General features: G+C 45.5%; 1 protein-coding gene across 1 annotated transcript in view; it reads left to right on the top strand.

Moving 5' to 3' along the window:
• Positions 1-16713, top strand: part of palb2 (partner and localizer of BRCA2) — a 50201-nt gene that overhangs the window by 6459 nt on the left and 27029 nt on the right. Inside the window, exons 5-10 of the mRNA XM_063207287.1 lie at positions 620-1459; positions 1946-3313; positions 4023-4129; positions 5611-7726; positions 9910-10169; positions 13524-13682. Of these exons, the coding sequence (XP_063063357.1) occupies positions 620-1459; positions 1946-3313; positions 4023-4129; positions 5611-7726; positions 9910-10169; positions 13524-13682 (4850 nt within the window). The remainder of the gene's footprint in view (positions 1-619; positions 1460-1945; positions 3314-4022; positions 4130-5610; positions 7727-9909; positions 10170-13523; positions 13683-16713) is intronic.

Below are 16713 nucleotides of genomic sequence, written 5' to 3'. Positions count from 1 at the left end.
ACAATGAAGTTGAAAGTGGGTCATTCCAAGTCAATACAACAGTAGCCTGCGCACTTAGGTCTCCAAAAAATCTGAAAAAAATCACCAAATGCACCCATGTTAGAGAAATACTGTAAATGTATTTGAATGTAAGATGTATACGTTCCATACAGCCATTTTTACTGGGGGAGGGAGTTGCCCAAAAACTGCAATAAAATTGTATCATCTTTGAGGGAATGCTATGCCGATGCAGGGTGATCCAGACTATGGGCTTGTGAACTTGGACAAAAAAAGAGTGTGAACAAAATTGGCACCTACCTCCCCCAGTAAAAATGGATGTAATATGGAAAGTGTACATCTTGCATTCAAATAAATTTACAGTGTTTCTCTTAAGTACCTTTTTACATTTGGTGATTTTTTTCCCCTGATTTTTTTTAGACGTAAGTGCGCAGGCTCCTGTTGAATTGACGTGGAATGAGTGTAGTGAGTGAGTGTAGTGAAGCTGAATTTGTTGTTGAGTAACTGGTAGCTTGTCTCACGACAAATTACAAGTAGCTTATCCAACACTGGTGCCAGTGCTGTGCTCTCTGATTGGTGGCCTCTCTCTGTGTCCTGACGTGATTGGCTCTTGTGTTCTCAGGGTTGGAGAGATCAGAACCTTCTACTGCTCTGCCTTCCAGAGATCCTGCTGCCTGTTCCAATGGTTCCAGAGTTCTTCTCTCCTGTTCCAATGGTCCTTCCAAATTTCCTGCCATTCAGTGTTCGAATAGGTCTCCTGGGATGTTAGTTCCTGTTATACAGTGTTCGGGTAGTTCTAGTTCTTGTTCCGCTGCCTCATCCGGCGGTTCCTGTTATGGTTCCCCTCTGAATTCAAGGGTTCCTGCCGTGCGGTTCCTGCTGCCCATGGCAACAACAAGCCCCTTCCACTCACCCACCTCAAGCCCCGCCCACAGACTACGCTCCAAACGCAGCCGACTCCGCCTGGCTCAGAGGGCCAATCATAGAACAGGAGCAGACCAGACAGCGAATGAGGAAGCAGCAGGAAGCCAGACAACCAATGACAGAGCAACAACAAGCCAAACGGCCAATAAGAGAAGAGGAGGAGACCAGAGAGCCAATCACGGATCAGATAGAGCAAAGACAGCCAAAAACATACAGGCTGCTGGAGAGAGGGCTGTAGGGAATAAGGAAGAGAGAGAGAGAAGAAATGGAGGGATAAGAGAAGAGAGAGGGAGAAGAAATGGAGGGAATAAGGAAGAGAGAGAGCGAAGGGATGGACAGATGAGAGAAGAAGCTGAGAGTAGCAGGTGGAATGGAGAGGCGGGTCTTCCTGTTTCAGATAATCAATCGGACGGTTCGCAGCTCTCAGTCTCTCTCCTCAGCTGCCAATCAAATGCTGCCAGGCCGCCGCCTCACTCTTTAGACAGCCACTCAGAAGCCTCTCAGCTCTACGCGTCACTCCTCCTGGACAGCCAACCAGGTACAGTATTTTTCATTCTTGTGTCCTGGCACTACATCAGGACAACAGTTAGTTAGCTTCAGATTTAATTCAGAGCAGTGTGAAAATGATATGTGAGTAATGTGAGATATGTGAGTACTCACACATGTGAGTAATGTAATGGGAAAGGTGTTCATGCAATGAGAGGCCTTAGTTACAGATAGACCTGTTTACTGTTTGTAAACAGATATGACTTAATTTGGCTGCGTGCGCATCATTGGAGCAGAATCGACCATGCACCGTTCATTTGTACAGAAACTAGCCAGGTGTTCCGAAATAAGAAAATGGATGGTCACGCTAACTTCAGATATGCAGTGGGTACCACAGACACTCTCGTAATAACCCTTAAAACCTCTCTGGTGTGTTTGAGTCAACGATGCGCACGCATTCAGCGAGGACATCAATTCGGAAGGGATCAATATGCAGACATTTTTTAAAACTTTTACAAATGTTCATCCCATTTACCAGGTGCTGGTAACCTCCCCTCGCCTGCTTTGGATAACCAACTAGGACGAAGAACAGAGAGTTCTACTATACTACACTACCCAGCATGCACCACTACACTACACAACCTATCAGGGGGAAAAACAAAGAGTTCTGACCAGTCATCACGACAGACACCTGCAGCAACCAAACAGACCGTTAGTGGGAATCCCTCTCTCAGTAAATCAGGCGGCTGGGTGGCCACAACTGACCAACTGCAGCAGTCGATGCCCAAGTCCACAGTGGAAGCTCTCAACCAATCAGGAGCCACAGACGACAGAAGCTGCTATCTCATGGCCCAATCAGAACGTAAGGCCCAGTGTGACGCCTCAGCCAGGAGCCAATCAAAAGGCACACAGCAAGACGAGGACGTGTTTGAAGAGGTCGTCCAATCAGAGGGAGAGGGGAGCGGTCCAGACCAATCAGATTGCCTGGTGAGCGGTGTGGACCAATCAGGTTGTGCGTTGAGGGGTCTAGACCAATCAGGTTGCTCGGTTAGCGGTGTTGACCAATGGGAGTCGTCGTATACTCTGGTGGAGGGCCTTCCGTTCCCGGCTGAGTACTACGTCCGGACGACGCGCCGCATGACCAGCGCTCACACCCCATTAGCTCTCAGAGCGGTCAATCACGGCCAGCTGGGCCGGCGGGGACGGGGCAGGGGCCGAGGCAGCCAACCACGTCATGGCTCTGCCGGGATTCCCTGTTCGCCAGCCAGAGAGCCAATCAGGGAACAGGAGCAGACCAAACAACCAATGATGGAGCAGCAGGAAGCCAGACAGCCTATAGCGAACGCAGAGACCTCGGGGCCATGCCCCCAGACCCGCTCTGAACCTATCAGGGCTCGGCGTCGACGTAGAGGGGCGGGCTGGGCACGCAGGAGGAGGAGGGTTCACATCCCCATTGCCCAATGGAGCGACGAGGAAGAGGAGAGCTCTTCCACCCCCCTCTCAAAGCCAATCACAGCCACTGAACACGAGGAGGAGAAGCACCAATGGACCAGCTCCGAGCCAATGAGAGCAGCTGATGAGATGGAGAAGACACACCTACTGGCCCTCTCTGAACCAATCAGTCATGACACTTACGCTGGGACACGCCCACAAACTCATTTAGCACCCATGAAGTATGCCGATGACATAAAGGCCCGCCTACAGGCTAACTCGGAGGTAATGGGAGTGGTCCATGAGGCAAAGGCCCGCCCACTCTACTGCTCTGAGCCAATGGGAGAGGCTCATGAGGCTAAGGGCCGCCCACTGCACTGCTCTCAGCCAACGAGAGAGGCCCCTGCTGTCTGCTCCTCCAGTCAGCTGTATCCGATCTTCAACATGAAGAAGCGCAAGAGGACACAGACGGACGGTAAGACATGGAGAGAGTGTGAGTGTGAGTGTGTGTGTGCTGCATAGTAAGACCATTGTCCATGTTGGAATTTGTAGATTTAGATTTGTTTAACCCAATTGATGCAAAGACGATTTGAAGATAATCAATTAATACTCAATTTAACTGGCGAGAGACCCAGTTGAAATGGGCATGATGGAGTGGAAGTGAAGAGTGGGAACATTTCAATCACCTTTGGATTAAAGAATATAAATAGAAATTACAGGTAATTTTAATGTATCATTTATCTCATTATTTATTTTATTTTTTAGATTAATTAATCAGGGCTTTTTGGGGAAAACATTTGGGGGGGAAAAACGCCACTTCTAAAGAAGTCGCAAGTCAGTTGATAAGGTCAATCAACTAACAATTAATGAATATGAATATGAAATAATAAATCCGTAGCCTGCAGTCCTCATTATCGATGTATCGGTGCACAAATAAACCAAAGGACTTAATAGTAATAGCAGAATTGCCTCGGGACCCTCCTTTATTTGTGATGTTTAAGATATCCTTTTCCCCTTGAACACTTCATTGTTTGAGACCCAAGGCAGCGCTTCACTCACCCATCTCGCTTTTTTGGACCATAAATTATTTCACTTCGGAATGAAATCATGTCACTTTATGACAATTTTGTGTGTTGCTAATTTGTGTGTGGTTGGTAAAGTGTGTGCGCGTGTGTGTGTTCCAGACATTTCATCGCTGCTGTTGCCACCAGTGTCATCCCTTCATGGCGTCGGGCATGCTGGGGGCTGTAGTGTGCTGACCCCAAAGGATCTTGGGAGTCGTAGTTTTCAGGTAGGGGTGGGCGATATGGGGTACCTAAAGGCGGATTCATACTTAACTGGCGCTAACCTCATTCATACCTCCCTCGCGACGATGGCGTGCGCTCAAAATGACGTCACACGCCCCTCCGCAAGCTGCCGCGGCGTGATTTCGTGCACCCCACATTTTTTGTAACTTGGCGTGCGCCACCAGCGACCATGCAGGTAGACAAAGCAGGAGTTGCGAAGAGAGGCTACAGCTACTGTAGGCTACTACAGTACAGTACAACAAACAATTGTTTACTTTGTTCAGAAGCACGTTGTGTTTGGCGATCTATTTTACAAATTCTGCAGCCAGAACAATGCTCTCACATGGTCTTGGAATGATCTGGCAATGTAGGCTACAACAAAAATCTATGTTTCATAGTGGTAAGTCATAAGTCAGACCTTCAGTAGCCCTACAGCAGCCTGTTTGGCTTTCTTTATACATCTGTAGAACTCATGCTGCGAGTTGCGACAGATGCTGCCGTTTCTCTCATGAACAGCAGAGGGCACACTTCCGAAAATGCAAGCAAAAGCCTGTAAATGGCGCTTTTGACTATGAATGGTCTGCCACATTTTAATGGTTCTCGCGCCAAATGCGCCAAAGTGCGCACGTTAAGTATGATGAGCCCCTTAAGTCTCCACCTCTTCCGGGCAGCTCACAGGGTTGACTGGGCTGTAATGGACTGAGCAAACCTATTTTCTGATCCACTTCACGTTCCTCCCTAGATCACACATATGCTGTTACTGTACCTCAGAATTAATGATAACCAATGTTGTTATTGTCGACTTCACTTGTCAAGCAATTTGTGAGTTGTGTGCCTGCAAAAACATGTAATTATTTCGACTACACAACAGAAGTCGCATGTCTGACGTGCACGTCACGTTTCGTCAGCCGCAATGCAGTGGTAGGGCTGACTGTGCACCTTCAGCCTCGCGGTTCATGTCAAATACCTGAGGCGCACGTTGTAGTCTCTTACCCAGTTTCACACAAAAACTGACACAATCCAAACCTTTAAAATTCACTGCTATCATATGTGAAATCCGGAGCACATGCCAAACAGAATCAGGATTGAGCTTGACTCGCACCATTGATTTCCATTCAAAATTTGGCGCCTTACAGCCCCATTGATCGGAAGTAGAAGGGCGTGACTTAGGTGCCCCATGACGACATTAAATCGTAATCATGAAATCGTGTACAAGATCTGCCAAAGTGGAGAAATCATATATTTTCTTGTAGTGACGATGTTTACTGTCAGTATGAGAGGGATGTTTACTTACTTGTGTTGTTGTCTTCACTTTTGTTCTTTTCATTATTGTATTCTAATTGTGCATTTTGTGTCATCTGTGTGTTAACATTTTATTCATTGCAAATTGCAAGTATATAAAATGCTTTGATTTCTTTTTTTTTCTTTTTTTTCCGATGGAAGACTGATAAAGAATTTAAATTGAGATTTTATGTTTAAAACACAGGAGTTCCACCTGCCTGACGAGGAGTACGGACACCTCAAGCTGATCAAACTCCGCCCACCAGCTGTGACCTCACCAATGACATCACGGATGACATCACTTGCCCTGGGGGTGGAGCCATACTCCCCCGAAACACTCCCCTTAAACACACGCCGTAGCAACCGTCGCCATGTCAACCGTGCATCTAGCAACACGAACCGGGTGCCTAGCAACGTGCTTCCACCTAGCAACGAGAACTATGCACCTAGCGACAACAGTAGGGCCCCTAGTAACATCCTACGTTCGCCTAGCAATGAGAACCATGCACCTAACAACGCCGGCCAGGCGCCTAGCAACAACGGGCTGCGCGGTAGGCGGTCTCTGCACTGCACTTCCTCCTCAGCAGATCCCGATTGGTCCAGCCCAGCCGAGCCACTCCCCCTAAGCCCCGCCCATACAGGAAGTGATGTCTGCAGCGAACCGGAGAAGAGGGAGGAGGGACTGGTACATTCCGAACATCACACACACACACAGACACACTCAAACACTCTACAAGACACACACAAACCAGCCATCACACACTCACTCACGCCATCAGCCACACACGCACTGCGAACAGACGTGCAGACGGGCAAAGGCCCAGACACACACACCTCAGCTACAGCCAACACTCACTCTCCAACAGACACCCTCAACCACACAAAGACTCAAGACACACACACACTCACACACACACAGACGCACTCAAGCAGCACGAAAGACACAGACGCTGAAGCTGACACACCTGTGCAGCACGGAGCAGAGCACTCACATACACGTATACACTCACACACTGCCTCACACACACACTCTTCTTCTCACACACACTCCTCCTCTCTGCTGAATCTGAGCTTGTCCCTGACCACACACACTCAGAGAGGTCACGACATTGATCTTGACCTCCCCTCTCTGGGCCTCACTCCCTTCTCTCCTCCTTACCCCAGACTCTCTCATCCCTCTCTCTCTCCCTCTCTCCATCCCTCCGTTCATCCCTTTCTCCATCCCTTCTCTCCTCCTCACCCTAAACGCTCTCATCCCTCTCTCCATCCCTCCCCACATCCATTCTCTCCTCCACACCCCCGACACTCTTCCTCCCTTCATCCCTCTCTCTCTCCCTCCTGTCCTCCTCCTCCTCTCTCTCCTTCTTCCCCTCTCTCTACCATTCCTCCTTTGCTCTCTCCCTCCTCCCCTCCCCCGCTCTCTCTCACTTCCTCGTTGGGCCAAAGACGGGAAGAGAACGGACCAATGGAGAAGAGTAAACGAGCAGAGCAGTCCATTAGGACTGAAGAGAAGCATCAGCTAACTGACCAGAGAGGAGAAGAGAACAAGAAAACAGAAGAGGGAAAGAGAACAGAGGAGATCACGAGAACAGCGGAAAACTCAAGAATAGAAGAGGGGAAGAGAGTAGAGGAGAACATGTGGACTAATGAGAACCAGAGAGTAGAGCAGAACGTTCTAGTGGAGAACAAGAGAACTATGGAGAACTTGGTATTAAAGCAGCCTTCAGGGAACCAGAGGCTCGAGGAGAACTTGGAACTACTACATAAGGAGAACCAGGGAACACAGAACCAGCCCACAGCAGACAGGAACCAACAGGGATTTGATGAGGAGAACGCACAGGAGAACAGAGATCACGTCCACAGCCCCTCCCATGCTCACTCTTCATCGGTCAATCCTGTCCACAGCCCCACAAATACTCACACTTCATTGGTCAAACCTCTACAGGGCCCCTCCCCTGCTAGCTCTCTATTGATTGGCCACACCCAGGAGCTCTTCCCAAACGACTCTCTATTGGCTAATCCAGTCCAGCAGCAGGACCAGGCTCACTCCCGATTGGTGGAGCCTCCTCTGGGCTCCTTCCATACTGACTGGTTATTGGTTGGCCATGTACAGCAGCAGGACCAGAGTCACGCTCTATTGGACGATCTTGAGGAAGAAGAGCTCTCCCAGACTGATTCCTTATTGGTCAACGTGGACCATGAGCCCTCCCACGCTGAGTGTTCATTGGCCGACGTGGAGCAGGAGCTGCTGAACGTTGGCTCGCTATTGGCCCAGGGTCACGCCTGTCAACGCTCACCCACCGACTCCTTATTGGTGGAAGGTAAGCTGATTGAGTAGTCCCTTTCAACCATTTAAGTCAGTGGTGGGGAACCTATGTCTCAAGGGCCGTTTGTGGCCCTTGAGGCTGTTTTTATCCGGCCCCCTATATAATTTTAAAGGTGCATTGTGTAATATTTTTAGTTTTATTTACCACCATCATCAAATTCTACGTATTCAATATGACTGGGAAATTTGTATTTATTGTACACGAACAGGGGGATCTTCTCCATGGCCCCCCATTTTGAATATCCAGAAATATTTTTTAGCTACAGAACTTAATGTACTTTGGTCATAATGGTAAATATTAGTTTATTATTCAGTAAATGTTCATGAAATTTGACAATGGACAGCACAGTGTCAATGAGCAGCATAGTTGCAGTACCCATTCTGGCCACATTCTACACAGTGCACCTTTAAAGTTATGCTGAGATTTAATAGGGTGACCATATTGTCCGTATTTTCCGGGACAGCCCCGCCCCTCAACTATCCAACCTACCATCCTCGCGCAGCACCCATAGCTTCAACTCGCTGACTCGGCATTTACATACCAGGCTGAAGTCAGGGTGCCATCTTACCTCAGACTAACTCAGCTGCTAACAACAGTTTTATGTTTTGGCAAGGATGCTCGCATTTCATTACACCTACCTCCTCGGTCCAATAAATGAGACATCACCATAACTTAACGTTCTAGACTATCAGAGACGGCCTTTCCGTTACTGTTTCCTTTATGCTGTTGTGCTGATTTCGTTCACGCTTGTAGTCCTGGCTTTACCGATGCAGGAACTGTGATTAGTTTGGTCGTTACTGTGGAAACGGTTGAATAATTTTGGTCCTAAAGTGAAAAAGGGAAGCGGCCAGGGCGAGTTTGAAGCAAGAATGTTGTCGTGAAATTTAAGCTCCATCTCTTTCATGCTGCTGTTACGACGAAACCCTTCATAATGAATCATTACAATGCTGTTTATGGCCGTTTGACTCGTTTTTAAATGTCATCACTGTTTGAAATTGTAAGCATACAAACTCTGTATCATGTCAATATCCGTTCCTGACTTAAACAGTGAATAAATAATTTACTCTCAGCACTTAAAAATAGGCCAGCGGAATTGGGGGACGGGCGGAATTACTTTAGGCGACTTGACTATAACGTTCATACAGTCAGTTAATGTGCCTCACGTAGACTGGGATAGCCTATAAATCGCAGATAGCACGAAGTGCATGCAGATTTCCCTGACATTAGGCTACAGCAATACAATTCATTTGCTGTGCGATGTCTGGAGTAAAATCTGGAGTAACATGGATGGCGACCGCGCAGATATCCGAAACACGACCGACTGTCAGTCTAGTTTGTGTTAATGACGTTGCTTCGCATCTCGAGGCCATAAGCACAAGCCGAGGACGGGAGGAAACACAAAAATTGGGACACACAGACGTCGTAAAACAGGTCGTAAAAATGGATTTGGTCACCCTAGATTTAAGTGAACTCAAACTTGTGATTCAGCATTTTCTGTGCATATGTAAACGTTCCAAAGTGTCTCAGAAGTGTCTCAAAGTGTCTCAGAAGTGAACCGTTCTGAGACCTTTATTGACGTGGTCTCAGTACGGCTCGCTTATGAGTCCTGACAAGTTACAGCTGTGACCAAGTGTAATCACTTGAGGAGAGGTTTACTATAACCGGGTGTGATCAAAAAGATGACTCGCACACCAAAAAAGCCTAACAGGACCAGAAAGAGCAGCCAGTTCTTTTTGTAATACACTGACAATATAAAATAAGAAGTGAGTCATTTTGCTGTCAGATCACTTTTTGTTCCACTTAAAGAGGTCTGAGTTTGGTTTACTTAAAAGGGGACTAGGTGTGGAAATATCCTTACAGAGACTAGTTGAGTCCATCTTAGATGATACATCTCATCCACTACATGGTGAATTCCAGTATCTCCCTTCTGGCCGTAGGTTTAAAATGCCCGTGTGCAGGTATAGAGGTAGTTTTGGCCCCTCAGCTATTAAGGCCCTGAATAGTCCATGATTTCCTACCTCTAGCAGCAGCAATCCTTCATCTAGGACTATTTAATGATTTATTTATTTATTACTTATTCTACCTGGTGCATTTTTTTGTCTGTTTGTCAATATTTGTTTTGTTATTCTATCTACCTTTGGGTATCAATACAGTTACCTTTCCTTACCTCACCTTAGGTGTTCCCGAGGCCGCCCTCTCTGACTCTCTATTGGCTAATGGCGTTCCGGAGCCCGACATCGCTCCAACTTCATTGGTTCAGGGGGTTCCCGAGGCTGTCATCTCTGATTCTCTATTGGCGGAGTGTGTTCCAGAGCTCGCCCTTTCTGGCTGCTCATTGGCTGAGAGCTTGTGTGCTCCAGAGCCCATTGGTTCCTCATCACCCAGAGTGGATCCAGAGGAGACGACGGCACCTCTACAACACACACACACACTCAAGGTACGCTGGGAGTTGTGTGGGTGTGTGAAACAAGTTTTTTTGACCATATCATCCATTTCATGCATATTTTCCAACACCAACCTGTAGGAACATGGAAACCTATTGGATATAAGCATTCCAGGTCATGTACATTGTTTAAAAAGGAGCCCAATACCCTATATCAGCAAGAGATCTAGCAAACTCTGAAAAGACTATTAACCAGGGGCGGAGCTGGGGGGGGGCACCGGCGCCAAAAACCCCCGGCCCCGGGCCCGAGGGGGCCCCAAAGATGCTCTGTACTTACCATTCCATGGAGATGGGGCCCCGACATGACGCGATGCGTAGATACGCGCAATAGCGTATGTCAATGTGCTACTCTCTACCGCCAGTATTGTAGTGGAGGGGAGACTCATAGCTTATTACGAGGACAGACTCCAGCACGACGGTGGGGCTTTTAAACACTATTACCAATGGCACAGTAGTGGTACTTTTTGTTAATATATAGCCAACAGGTCATTACATGGGCGGAAGAATATGCACAAAAATGTTTCAAATGACATTAAAGATCTTTTAAGAACGACGTACAGGTTTTTTTTATTTTTACATTGCGGTCTGGAATTGTGGGAGATAACACATGATTGGCTGAGTTTAGAACCCTGCTCTGGCTGTATGTAAACAGAGCGTGAGCTGCCATAGTCACCCAAAGCGAATTCTGCCCAGATGCATGGGATAGTTGCCTTCTTTTTTAATAGTGGTTTCTAGCCAAATTAAATTCATCATGGTTGTCAGTGAAACGCGGGCTTTTGTTTTAATCTCCGTTGTATGCCTTCTGCCTTCTGGCCTGATTGAAGGCAGAATATAGCCTAAAATGTTCAATTCAAAGGCATACGTTAACAGTGTGGACTCGCGAGAAAATATGGATAGCCTACTAAAAAGATTCTACGAAGAAGACAAGGTAGGGACAGAAGGGTTTTATTATCATGTCCGCCGCGGCATGTCATCTCCAGCGCACCACGTCTAAATTGTTGTCACTTTTGTTTTGTACTGCACAGTCATAAAGTAGTCTTCAGCTAGCTTGGCTAACCGGAGACAAGGTGTAGCCTACTTTACCCGGTATGTGTAGGTTACACAATCCATGGCAGGGCTCGGGCTGCTTATGGAACTATACCTTTATAATTTAGCAGCCTAACCTAATCAGTTCCCGAATTGCGAATAGACTGCTGCTGTGCTGACTTTTGAACACCACAGTAGGCAATACCCACTGAGGTTGGTTGCCTTTAGCTCTGGTTAGCATGATGTAGGCAGGCAACCGTGGTGAAGGACTGTTAGACTACTGTATGCATACGAAGTAGGGCTGGGCGGTTTTGGAAAAAAATAGCATCACGGTTTTCTTGATGAAAATTGAGATCACGGTTTTCTGCACGGTTTTTTGATATGCGACGATTTCCACCCAAATCTTAATCTTTCTGAGGAAAAGATCTCAAATTAAATGTTAAAATGAGATAAAATCATGAATTTTAATTAATTTCCATTTATATTTTATCATTTTTTCATTCAATAATATTTTCTATAATTTATAGTTTATATTTCCCTATCCAACAAAGTCTCAAATTAGAGAAAATGCAGCATTTCATAAAATAACCTAAAATCTTGACCAGGGTGCCATAGATTTTTCAAGGAAGAAGGGTTAAATGATTATAAGCAGCTGTTTTGGGCTTTTTTCCAAGCCAGCCCAAAACAGCTTATTTTGTTCTACACCTGGCAACACTAATTGCTTATTTGTCGTTCTACACCTGGCAACACATCCGGCGTGTTGCGCTGCCGCTGGACTAGCGAGTAAACAACAGTGGGACAGAAACGAAACAAACGGATTTACTTGACATTGTGTGCATATTGTCTTTGAATTAAAGTCCAAATCCAACGTAGAAGGTATTTTGTCCGGTAGTTTGTGTCATATTGCGATGTGTTTCGCTCCTATTTTGCCCCCAAATCATTTCAAACAAATATAGCAATGTAGCAATGTATCTTGTCTGGCCATTGCATTTGAAAGCTATGCTACTTTAGCTTATAAGCGGTCTTAACAGCAGTGCGGGGCACACAGTTGGGATGGTAATTAAATACAGTTAAGAATCAGATAACTGTTGTAGCCTGTTAACATAGCACCACATAGAATTGCCTTTTATTTAACTTTGTGAGATCAAAAGTAGGCTAAATGAATTGAAATGTTTGTCATGATTCATCCATGCCATGTGTGTTCATCATGTTTCACTAGCCTCTAGTGCGTAACCAATTATTTTATTAGTTCAATCAACATCTTACATTGTGGTGACACGTAGAACAGCAACAACAGTGGAGTTGAAATGAAGTGTCAGAGACTTATGAATTAGAAGAATCTTTGGAAGTGTGACACAGAGTATGAAGCTCACGCACATAACATAGTAGGCTATAAACAACAACAACAAAACCGTCTCTCATCAAAAAGAGAACCATGTGTAGTGTAAACCGAGATCACGGTTTTTTAACCGTACACCGCCCAGCCCTAGTACGAAGTGAAGAACATATGGGCTAATGTTGTGTTAAACTAGATAGAACTACTGTAATCGGATATTAACCTCTTAAGCTTCGGGGCTATTTTTGAGTTTTTTTGAGGTTTTGCACAACGCCTACTTAAATGGCTCTTGTGTCTGCATACTTTGACCTATCAAGAAGTGGCTGGTACCATTTTAAAGAAGAGACTCTGTAGAATCCATATGAAGAGTCAGGAAGATTTTGTGATGCACTGCCAAGGACTTACAGGGGTTGGAACATCTTCTTTTCTGAAATCCGGTTTTGAAAATCCCAGGATAGTACCACATTTCATCAGTTTAGCTGATACATTTGACCTTAGAAACACATTTGAGACATACTCCCAAGTCCACTGAAGCTGTGTGTCAAAGGGGATCTTGTTACAGCTATGTATGACCTTTCCCAAGACAATTATGTGTGGATATGCACATGCGTTTTTCCCAAGTCTCCAAAAAGTACCATTTGGAGACTCCAAAGGTGCCTTTTGGATAGCCAAAACGCACCCTCCAAATAGTAAGGAAAGGGGCCTCTGAAACATCTCTCGCCCCCCCCTGCCACAATACCAGTGCTCCGCCACTGCTATTAACAATTTTGAAGTCTTAGAGAGGGATTTTCCAGGTTGTTGGAAAGTATGCATAAAAAAGACACTATGGTCAAAAAACGTATTAATATGTGTGTTTATGTACCATAGTAATGTAGTAGTAGTAGTGTGTGTTTTGCTTTTCAGGGTGCTGTAGAGGGGTGTGTGTATGACGTGTGTTGTGTATATTAATTTGAGTGTATATTGAATCTGTGTGTGTTGTGTTTCAGGGCGCGGTGGAAGGGTGTGTGTATGATGTGTGTTGTGTGCGGTCGTCATCGGGAGTGCTGAGTGTGTGTGTGGCAGGGGAGAGCAGTGTGTGTGTCTGGACCCAGGACACACTCTCTTCCTCTCACTGGATTCTCTCACACACCTGGACCTTCACACAGGTACACACAGACACACACTTGTTTTGAGAAGTACTCAAAAGTAACAGCCATTAACACATTGAATGCCAACGCACGTAATCATGCCTGTTTTTTTCCCATGCGTTGAGTGCCAAGCTGTATTTTTTTTTCTATATGACACTCATCAACCTTCTGTGTGATTTTGGTAACTCTGTTATTAACAGAACTGACAAAGATCATGAAAACTCACAATTTGGATATTTCATCTGGGCATTTTTTCCACAACACAGTATTTGAGTATTAATGTAGTGAATTGTCACATCATGCACTTCCTGATCACGTCACGTCAAGTCTCGTGGGGTAGGGAATCAAAACAAGCCGTCTCGACAATGCTTTGCTTGTCATCGATTTTCAAAAGTGGGAAGTATATCGAAAAATCTATTTGATAAAGTTTTATTTGTTTTCTAATTTGTTTAATTAACCTCTAGCCCGTGATCTCAAATCTCTGCAAATTGATTTTTATGCAGCGGCAAGGACGGACCGTGGGTGAACTGATTTAGCTTTGTGCTAATGGTAGTTGTTAGCTAGCAGCTGACTGACAGGCGTCAGACATCAGCAGCGCCACAGAAGCTGCTAGGCATTTTGTAGCCTACGTTCTGCAAGACGCGACTTACGTGGTTGGATGTGAAACAGTGAAAGGTCTGCTAAACGTAATTTCATGAATTCCATGATGACTGACTGTTTGAGATTAGCTGTTGTTCATACAATACTATTGAAGTTAGAAGCGGTGGAAATTGGTGCGTTACATGGTGCGTAATATTGGTGATGAATGTATCAAATCGTAGAGTAAAAGAATGCGAGGCTGAATGTTTTTTCACCGGTGCATCCAGCCAAAAACAAAATGAATTGACAATGCTAAACGCCATTTTAATGGCCGTTAGTCATTCTGCAGTAGTGCTAGTAGGTATTAGCCCATCAAAAAATGAAACGTATTTGGAACTGCGGCCATTCCTTCAACTTCACTGCACTGGCTTTCTACCCCTTGCACCTTGCCCTGATAGGCAGCCCGACTTTTCAAAATAAAATTTTCGACTACCCGAGTTCATAATGTGCTAGCGACGTGGTGCTCAACCAAATCAGGGAGTTTTGAAACGGACGAGAGGGTAGTAAGGAGGGAAACGAAATGCAAACAGCAGCGGCCACTGATAGAATTCACGCTGAAGGTTCAAGCGCAAAGAATGGCCCGTTCCAGTCACTGTCAAGAGTTGACACGTAAAGTCTCCCGGGAGTGTCGGCAAGGCATCCCTCATGCACGGAGACAGAGAGAGAGCGTGACGAGAGAGAGACGCTTCTGTTCGAAGCGCTTGCTAAGATGCCACAATCATCATTCTGAGCGATCCTGAATGGGGAAGGGCAAATCCTAATTCACCTCGGTTTCCACCTAAACAAACAAAAATCAACCTATCTATCGATCTAGCCACCATATGAGTGTTTTTTTTTTAAATGTGAAATTGTAGTCCCTTTAGAAAAATAATGAATTTTAAGTTTAGTTTTTATTTTAATTTTGCTCCCTCTGGATTTCAGTTTGACATCCCTGGCTTACGGTGCCCATTCATTCGTCAGTTTGACTCAAGCCGTACCAACGCATTTAATTAATTTTCAATAAAATGCGGCAGATCGTCGTTACCGGACTCGCAAAGCATGTTGGGATTCCGGCATGGCGAGCGTGGGTCCGGTGGCACGTCAAAAAGTTGAGCTCTCCCGAAAGTTATGCAAATAGCCACGGCTGATGGACTGCGTTACCCAATGACTGTTGAGCACATGTCCCATGATACCTGTGGTCCGCACGAAGGTGCATTTCCCTCCGTAGAAGTAGATTTTTGACGTCTATCGAACTTTTGGATGTACAAAATATAGACTACCAGCATCTATGCTGCATGTGCTTATGATGCCTGGGTTCAAATGATTATATTCGATTTCGACCATAAGCAAAACAACACGAGGTCAAGCTGTGTGTATAAAAAACACATGTGCCGAGGTCGGTAAGAGCATATTGAACTGTAATTTAGGGGCAGTTGGTTTGCTATATGGATAAAAACGGCTAGAAATGTAGATTGATATACTTCCTGTATATAACTCCAGGGCCACGCGAGCTGTAGTAGCTGTGCGTCGACACCAGGGCATCCAAAACGTCGAGCTGCGATAACGTAACGCTATAATGGATCCCCGGCCTTAGGCGTTCAGCAGGCGTTTTTTGCAGGTGCCTTAGGCTTAAAGGGGTATGCCACTATTTTGGGGCTTAATACAGTTAAAATTGTGGGCTGGGGTTTATAAAGGTGGTAAAGTGTCTTATTATCTTATTTGTCTAGTATCTTATTTTTCATGTTAAGCATTGTCTTGCTTTAAGACAAGTTAAAAGAGGGAGTATGTAGCTAAGCTAGTGAAAGTCAATGGATCACAGTAGCATGTAGCATACTACACAGATGCATTGACTTTCACTAGCTTAGCGACATGCTCCCTCTTTCAACTTGTCTTAAAGCAAGACAACGGCTTACATGAAAAATAAGACTCTTTACCACCTTTATAAACCCTGGCCAACGACTTTAACTGTATTAAGCCCCAAAATAGTGGCATACCCCTTTCAGGGTTAAGGAAGGTCTGCTATTGGTAGTCAAGGCTGGTTATGGATTCTGTGTTCTCTATCCAGATCACAAAAAACTTTGCCATAACTATAATGAGTGCCATTTTTGTCATATCCTGTGTAGTATTTTCTCTGATTCTGCTAAAGACACACACACACACAGACTCTCACACACAGGTGTTGGGGGGCATTTGGGTGCACTTAGATTTTGTGCTGGTGCACCTGAAAACAATTTTTAGACGCACCAGTGCAACCAGCGCAAAAAGTTAGTAGAGCCCTGGTGGACATTGACTACAGGAATCCACTTCAAGGTGCACTGCTGGTTCTTTCTCACCTCCCACTCTCTGAGAAGAGCGACTTCTTCTGTTAAAAGTGCACTGCACTATTATTTAACCATTATAAATGGCGAATTGTTGAGAAATGTTTGAAACA

The sequence above is a fragment of the Engraulis encrasicolus genome, chromosome 1, assembly GCF_034702125.1.
Source record: "Engraulis encrasicolus isolate BLACKSEA-1 chromosome 1, IST_EnEncr_1.0, whole genome shotgun sequence".
In the NCBI taxonomy this organism is placed as follows: domain Eukaryota; kingdom Metazoa; phylum Chordata; class Actinopteri; order Clupeiformes; family Engraulidae; genus Engraulis; species Engraulis encrasicolus.
This window is presented reverse-complemented; position numbering and strand designations above follow the sequence as displayed.